At 36.5% G+C, this 8,820-nt stretch overlaps 1 protein-coding gene and 1 long non-coding RNA gene across 2 annotated transcripts; one reads left to right on the top strand and one right to left on the bottom strand.

Moving 5' to 3' along the window:
• Positions 1–383: 383 nt before the first annotated feature.
• Positions 384–2,150, bottom strand: LOC121879455 (zinc finger protein 708-like). The gene is made up of 2 exons (XM_042386106.1): positions 1,656–2,150; positions 384–1,071 (listed from the first exon to the last, which is right to left on the bottom strand). Exons 1-2 carry the CDS (start codon positions 2,119–2,121, stop codon positions 746–748), a joined length of 792 nt encoding a protein of 263 aa, XP_042242040.1. The 5' UTR covers positions 2,122–2,150; the 3' UTR covers positions 384–745.
• Positions 2,151–2,187: 37 nt separating this feature from the next.
• LOC121879454 lies at positions 2,188–5,948 on the top strand. The gene is made up of 3 exons (XR_006091333.1): positions 2,188–3,976; positions 5,103–5,229; positions 5,734–5,948. It is a non-coding gene; the product is annotated as an uncharacterized LOC121879454 (long non-coding RNA).
• Positions 5,949–8,820: the final 2,872 nt, after the last annotated feature.

The following is an 8,820-nucleotide window of genomic DNA, read 5'->3' on the forward strand; positions in this document are numbered from 1 at the left end:
AAGTCCACAATGGTCAGGTATTAGGTAATGACCCCACTAATCTTCAAAAAGCACCGCAGCAGTTGGTAGTCAGGTCAGATGGTAAGATGACCCAACCTTCTCACCTGGTTACAAATCTTCTTAATTACGAAATTATCCAGTTTGTACATACCATTACTCAAATTCATGTTGACGGATTCGGTATGTTTAATGAGACTGGATTCTATAATGTTCCTACTGTCAATTGAATTACAAGGTAATATGAGGAGGCATTATCCCAGTCAATGCAATGCTTATTATCCCTCAAATAAACAAACAGAGCATTGGATTCCTGGCCTGTCCTAACACTACGGTATATTTATGTTGTTTAAGTCTAGTTACAAGATCTTTACCTGTCTGGCCTAAGTAAAACATATTACATTCCTTGCAAGAAACCTTATAAATGCTTGTTGGGGGAGTTCTTGTTTAACATTTGTTTAACAGTGCATGAGTTTTTAAATGCCACATTGACGTTCCAGGTTTTTGTCGTAAAGGCAAACATATAAAGGAAATATAAATTTCTTTGCACATGAGTACAGTATAAATGTACCGCCCCCTCCCCCAGGGTCAGCAAATGTTATTCGTGGCCATTTTGAGAACCTAACCCCAGGAATTTGAAGAGCATGTTATAATCGATTACAGTATTTATACTTGAAATAGTTCCTACCAGCATGCAAGACCATACAGTTTTCCACATCATTTTCTGTAAGATCTTTCCCCACAACTTTCATGTAAGATTCTTCTCACCAGTGTGTAAAGACATATGTTTCGTCAGTTCACCTTTTCTGGAAAAACTTTTACCACACACTTCACACTTAAAATTCTTCTCACCAGTGTGTACAACCATATGGCTCTTCAGTTCACCTTTTCTGGGATAACTTTTACCACACTCTCCACACTTAAAATTCTTCTCACCAGTGTGTACAACCATATGGCTCTTCAGATGGGTTTTTGTGAAATAACTTTTACCACACTCTCCACACTTAAAATTCTTCTCACCAGTGTGTACAACCATATGCTTCTTCAGATAGCGCTTTACGGAATAACTTTTACCACACACTTCACACTTAAAATTCTTCTCACCAGTGTGTACAACCATATGGCTCTTCAGATGGGTTTTTGTGAAATAACTTTTACCACACTCTCCACACTTAAAATTCTTCTCACCAGTGTGTACAACCATATGGCTCTTCAGGTCGTTCTTTCTGTGATAACTTTTACCACACTCTCCACACTTAAAATTCTTCTCACCAGTGTGTACAACCATATGGCTCTTCAGGTCGTTCTTTCTGTGATAACTTTTACCACACTCTTCACACTTAAAATTCTTCTCACCAGTGTGTACAACCATATGGTTCTTCAGATGGATCTTGGTAATATAACACACACACTCTTCGCCAGAATTCTCCTGTAGTGTGTACAACCATGCTTCTTTCAGATGGCGGCTTTCTGGAACCGCTTTTACCACTCTTACACTTGAAATTCTTTCTCACCAGTGGTATTACGCTTCATATATTCTTCATTCCGCCCTTTCTGCTGATCAACACACACACTCTCACACTTAAAATTCATATACCAATTAATGTGCAACCATATATGGCTCTTCAGATGATGGATCTTAGTGTAATAACTTTTACCACACTCTTCACACTTAAAATTCTTCTCACCAGTGTGTACAACCATATGGCTCTTCAGTTCGCCCTTTCTGTGATAACTTTTACCACACTCTCCACACTTAAAATTCTTCTCACCAGTGTGTACAACCATATGCTTCTTCAGATAGCTCTTTCTGGAATAACTTTTACCACACTCTTCACACTTAAAATTCTTCTCACCAGTGTGTACAACCATATGGCTCTTCAGATCGCCCTTTCTGGGATAACTTTTACCACACTCTCCACACTTAAAATTCTTCTCACCAGTGTGTACAACCATATGGCTCTTCAGATCGCCCTTTCTGGAATAACTTTTACCACACTCTTCACACTTAAAATTCTTCTCACCAGTGTGTACAACCATATGGCTCTTCAGTTCGCCCTTTCTGGGATAACTTTTACCACACTCTCCACACTTAAAATTCTTCTCACCAGTGTGTACAACCATATGGCTGTTCAGATGGCTCTTCCTGTAATAACTTTTACCACACTCTCCACACTTAAAATTCTTCTCACCAGTGTGTACAACCATATGGCTGTTCAGATGGCTCTTCCTGTAATAACTTTTACCACACTCTCCACACTTAAAATTCTTTTCACCAGTGTGTACAACTATTTGTTCCTTTAGTTGTCCCTTTTGGTTATAACTTTTACCACTTTCCAGACATTTACGAGTTTTCTCATCAACAGTCACATGTCGTGTTACATCATAGTTACTGTTAAAACTTTCATCAAACTCTTCACACTTAATATCTTTCTCATCAACAGTCACATGTTGTGTCACATCATAGTTACTGTTAAAACTTTCATCAAACTCTTCACACTTAATATCTTTCTCATCAACAGTCACATGTTGTGTCACATCAAAGTTACTGTTAAAACTTTCATCAACTTCTTCATACTTAATATTTATCTCATCAATGTGTTCGGCCATACAGGTATGCATCTTCAGAGAATCACTACTGTAAAATAAATCACCACACTGTACACACTCATAATTATTTTGGCCACCATGTCCAGCTATTTGATTCATAAACTGGGCCATCTTTTACAAACTTTACAACACTCCATACTAGAAAATATTTCCCTCAGTGTACACACTTTTGGGTAACTTTTGACTGTATAAAAAAGTTATCCACTCTTCACAGCTAAATTTGCATTAATAATTCTGCACATGTATGTGGTTCTTGAGCTCACTATTGTATGAGGAATATTTACAAGTGAACTTTGTCTCACCAGTATACAAGCACGGCAGACAAACACTTGTCGCATTTATATAATGGAACGTTTATCAGCAGTGTACACAGGCATAAGAGTCACAAGGTAGTTGTTTAGGTAGAAACATTGCAACCCTCATCATACTGTATTTAAACAATATATAACACAGTGCACCACTTAATTGGTATTTTCAGGAGAAGATTCACTTGTGTGAATGTTCTTTTTATTCTCACTGTTTCCTAGAACACCAACTTGCCTTTCAAATTTGTAACTTAAGACTTGGAGAGTTGACAATTTACCTTAATCTTGCTTACAATGTTCTTTTGAAGATGTTCACTAATCCTCATACTGTACTGACTTATTGTACAGTTGTGAGGAATTGTTCTGCCTCCTGTTTTATACAGCTTTAATCTTGTGTTGTGGTGGGAGATGTTTGTGTGGGGTGGCCTCCTGTATCTTTCTTATGTCCATCCACTCGCATCTTTATATCTGAAATAATGTGGAAACAATTTTATAATGTGCATCTTGCAGGAGCTACCTTGTGTCATTCCAAGTGTCAAGGAAGTGCCCACCTACTCAAGACTTTGGGAGGAAAAAATTACTTTCCACAAAGAGCAATAAATCCTACAGAACTGGGGCCGGATACTCAAAACACCTCATAAGTTAAGTCTTTCAGCATGATACAGTACCATATATTGTCGAATCTTTACAGTACCGTAAATTTAGCATACTCAAAATTTTATTACAGTTACGTAAGCCGTTCGTAAGTTTTCATAACTCTAGTGTTTACCCTGTAAATTAAGTTCTCTTGTCGGAAGGTAGATGTCAGTGCAGGAGCTGGTTGGCCAATGAGCGCTCAGTTAACAAAATCATCAACCAATCACAAGAGAAGGAGAAATCAGCTGAGAGCGACGCACGTGATATTAGTTTGTAAACAAAAGATGGAAGGACAACCACCTGAACAAACGACCAAATTTCAGTGAGACTGAAGTATGCGCCATGGTGTGTGAAGTCGCCAAAAGAAAGAAAATATTTTTAGGGAAATTGGACTCGAGATGTACAATCAAATTGAAGAATCATGCCTGGTAAGTAGTAAAGGCAGTGAATGTTGTGGCTGCCCAACAATTTACGTGTCAGCGTTAAGAAAAAACAGCACAACACTCAACAGTATGTGACAGAGACGTGACCGATCGCCCGGGCGCCTAGCGAGCTGATCAGTGGCGAAGAGGATAAAAGTAAAAAGTAAAAGTAAGATAATAAATATACAGGTGGAACAGGTAAGTCATAATATTGTTAGCCTAGGTATTGATTGCCACTATGAAACAAACTTAACTCTGTTTTTTCTGAGGCTTGCTATGATTTGAGGTGATTGTAAACTCAAGGTAGTAGTGTATGGTGGCTTTTCATCGTGAATTAATGCACATATTTTCCTTATATGAGCACATTCATTAAAAGAAACACCGTTCTTCGAAGTTTGCCATGTGAATAAATAGTAAAAACTGTACCGCCGATAAATGAACCCAAAGGCTAGTCGGTATTACTGCTAATTTTTGCCCCACAATTTTTGGATTTGCTTAATATACCTATCATATACAGTAGTTGAGACAATTTTATGACACTAATCATTGCGTCGTAAATGACATGGAACAGAGATATTTAATATTCTTCTGGGTGGTCCAGGGTGGCGGAGGCCTCCCGTTGGAAATGAAGTTAGGTTAGGTAGGTTTGGTTACTGTTATAAACTACCTATTAGTAATTACGTTATTTTTGACGGTAATGAAGGTGATAATATGTAGCTTACTATAGAATTCCTCATGTTTTTTTTATGTCGTTAATTTTGAGTCATCAAATGATTTAAATTCATATTTGGTCTACATTAATATGCAAATCTTACTTTGTTAGGCTTATAGGCAATGATGTTCTATCTTATGCATTTACAAGTAATACAGGTTGAAAAATTCTGGCTGCTATTATTATTTTTTACTTATTTTACCATTTATTGATTGTTACAGTAAATTTAATTAACTTTTGACAAAGATACAGGAGAATTTTGGGGACTACAGCTACAATGATAGGTTAGGTTATAATGTTTGGAACTATTTCAATAGATTCCTTTCTAACATAGTACTAGTGTATATATAACATAGTTGTGTACAGTGTATGTAACCACAGCTCACAGTAAGAAAGTTTTTATTGTTTTTTCTCTTGAAGGAGGCTGCCCCCAAATTGAAAATACCCTGTACATACACTGCAATTGACGAAGCAGTTCTTCAACTCTTAGATCCAGCCTTTACACATGGGATTCCAGCGATTTTGTAAAGTGAGGAACTTATTGATGGTAATTCACTCAACATACTTTTCCAACCCTCTGATATATTTTGTTCTTTTCTGTCCTTGTTTTTATTTCCAAAAATAATTTTGGTTCAATTTTTTCACTATTATCTTACTTTTGAAATACAGTATACTTATTTTTTTGCATATTTTTTTAAAAATAAGCAACATTATTAAGTTAGTTAAATTTATAGCTGGCGTATTGCTTCCTTAAGTTAGATATTAAATGTTGTTATAACTCGTATGTTAATGGAAAAAATTGAGAAGAGCAAATATAAGAAATTTAACGCCTGGAACTAAATGTCGTATATTATAATTAAATCAATTTATAATATTGTAACTATGTTTAGCTTAGCTTATGTTTACATATAAAAATATTTTATACAAATATTTTTAGATGGTCAACACTATTTTTCTGACCATTTTTTTTCTAAATTTTTTTATAAATTTATATATTTTAATTATACCCTTAACATAGACTTCAATCAAACTATTATACACTTCTTTCCAGAAGAAGAAAGAGAACAAACCCCAGGACCCTCAGGAGCTAGGTTTACGGCTATTCATTCCATCGAGGAATCTATGTTTAGGACCGTTCAAGAGAAAGAGGATTCTCTAACTACAGTGAGTTCTGCTATAACGCGTGTTTTGATAACGCGAATTTGCTCTAACGCGATTTATGAATTCGGAACAATATTTGTATAACGCGAACGCTTGTTTGCTATAACGCGATTTTTGCTTACTATTTCTCCAATTTTGTGGTATTAACTGTGAATATGGTAAAGAAGAATATCTCCAAAAAGCGTTCTGATGATAGAATTCCCGGTGATTATCGTAAAAGAAAGGATATAACACTTGAAGAGAAGCTCGATGTTATCAACCTCAAAATCACCCTTCTCCCCCATCAAGTTACATTCATATTTTTTCAAGGTAAAGTGTTAAATTTACTGTATGATTTCATTATTAGATATGAATGTAACATTTATTTAGACTGTGCTATCCTTTGTGTTAGGCTAACTACTAAATTTTTTCGATTTCGAGTAATCTGCACCTAACCCTATTTTCTCCATTGTGGTGTGGTGGATGTAATCCTAGACAAGGTTCTTGAAACTCCAGGGCACGAGCAGTAGATATATTCAATAAGTGGTACAAGGCTGGGCGTGATAGCCAACCGATACAGGAGCGATTACTAGGGACCCCGGACCGTAGGTAGGCCGAGGCCGATCTGAGGGAAATTAGCTAGCCAGGCAAGGGGAGTTGCTAGACATTCCTAGGACAATAAATGAGGTCTTCTAATTACTCGACTAGCGCGGTACAGACATAGTACATCGGGACATAGTAAATGAACATAGGCATTAGACATAAGCATAGACATCAGACATGCTATAATAATATGTAGTAATACAGACATGTGAATAAATGGTACAATGAATGGTAACAAGAGTCCTGGTGTCAGGCGTGTTCACATATCTTGGTATGTACATATCTATACACCTCCCTGTTACTAGGGACCCCGGACCGTAGGTAGGCCGAGGCCGATCTGAGGGAAATTAGCTAGCCAGGCAAGGGGAGTTGCTAGACATTCCTAGGACAATAAATGAGGTCTTCTAATTACTCGACTAGCGCGGTACAGACATAGTACATCGGGACATAGTAAATGAACATAGGCATTAGACATAAGCATAGACATCAGACATGCTATAATAATATGTAGTAATACAGACATGTGAATAAATGGTACAATGAATGGTAACAAGAGTCCTGGTGTCAGGCGTGTTCACATATCTTGGTATGTACATATCTATACATCCATAAGCCCTGTTATTTCTATTACGCGATTTTCCATAACACGATATTTTACAAGAACACAATTATCGCGTTATAGCAGAACTACCTGTACAGTATATTGAAAATAAAAGTTAATTCAATGTATGCTTTATTGGCATTACCTCTATACTGCAATAAAAAATAATTATTAAACAGTAGTGTTTTTATGTTGATACTAACTTATTCAACGTCTTATCATTAGGCCTACAAAAGAAGGGTTATGCCTAAGAAAAAAAAATTACGGCCTTAAGGTTTTGCCTGGCATTAGGGTTAAAATACTTAAAAATGCACAGCGTGTTAAAATCTCTGCACTCATTTAAAAATGAATAAAATTGTTCAGTATGAAAGTAAATAAGAGTGTTAAAAGCATTTAAAAGATATCCTCTTGCCTCTTGTCTGTCACATACTCGCATTTGAAACTGCTTTCTGGTAGGAACAGCAGCATTCTCAGGAGCCAGAGTCTTTTGACATGTGTTCATTTTCTTAGTTAGTAATATCTCCGTTAGCCGGAATCCCTGAAACCCGGAACTTTCTGAAAGCCGTAATTAATTCCCAAAGCATGATTTTGCAGGAAACTTATGGCTTAGGTAATGATTTTCAAAGGGGCACATTTTCCTGAAAATTATGAGAAAAGCTTCCCAGATAACCGAGAAAATTCCGGAGATGGGGGATATATTTCTGGGTTCGAGAGATGATGTAATGGTCAATTTCAGGAACTACCGAGAACATTCTTCCATTACCATAAAAATTCGAGGGACGAGGGATATTTTCTTGATTTGAGATAATCGTCTCGTTAACGGGAAAACTCTCATTCACGGAAGTGCTCTTTACCAATTGTTCCGGCTAACCGAGATCTTGTAGTGATTACTCTACAATGCAGCAACTCCTCTTCCAAGCAGCAACTTCCCAGCACCAGACTGTTTTGTATATAATATATTTTATATAAGAAACCACCATTAAGAGTTTCCTTTCTCCAACCCATCCTGAGTGTGAGACAACATCACGTAACCCTACAATAACACAGTATTGGGCGTTTTACCCATAATAGAAGTTGGGTAAATAACCACGGGCCTAATGTTGGCCTGTGACAAGACATATAAGCTATAATAAGATAGCCTTATTCTGGGCAATTTCAAATTAATTGGTTAATGATAGTATAACCTTGCCTAACCTAAATGACAAATCACTTCTCTTAAATTACTCATTTAGCCTAGAACATGGTGTTTTCCTTTCAATGTTTGGGTCATTTGGTCTGAATTTGTCTTCAAGTTCATACAAAAAACAACAATTTAAAACATGAAAATATATCGGATTAGCCGTAAATTTTCTTAAATTAATACTCTACCCTATGATACTGTTCAAGGAAAGTCTGGAACTAGGCCTAAGGTAGCTGCTAGGCAAAGTGTCTCACTGACAGCCTGACACACACCAAAAAACCATGTACACATTCTCTAACCTAACATACCATAACATAACCAAACCACACCAAACCTATAATCTATTGGTATAATTTCTTATTTAAATATTCCTCATGTTCTAACTAAATTAAGTAGGCCCCACGTTTAACCTTTAATTGGCCAAAGACTGAAAAAGCAGTTATATAGGCCCCCATTAATCAAGGTAATTGCAATCCATATTTTATGCCTAATATCATTTAATTTTGGCTAGCCTATGGAAATTTATAGCCTTTCATGTTATCATAAGCCATATACATAGAAAATAGGCTGAGGCTATTGGTTGAATATTAGAAAAACAAAGCGAAGTCTTGGCA

Source organism: Homarus americanus, unplaced genomic scaffold (assembly GCF_018991925.1).
Source record: "Homarus americanus isolate GMGI-L3 unplaced genomic scaffold, GMGI_Hamer_2.0 scaffold27521, whole genome shotgun sequence".
Taxonomy (NCBI): Eukaryota; Metazoa; Arthropoda; class Malacostraca; order Decapoda; family Nephropidae; genus Homarus; species Homarus americanus.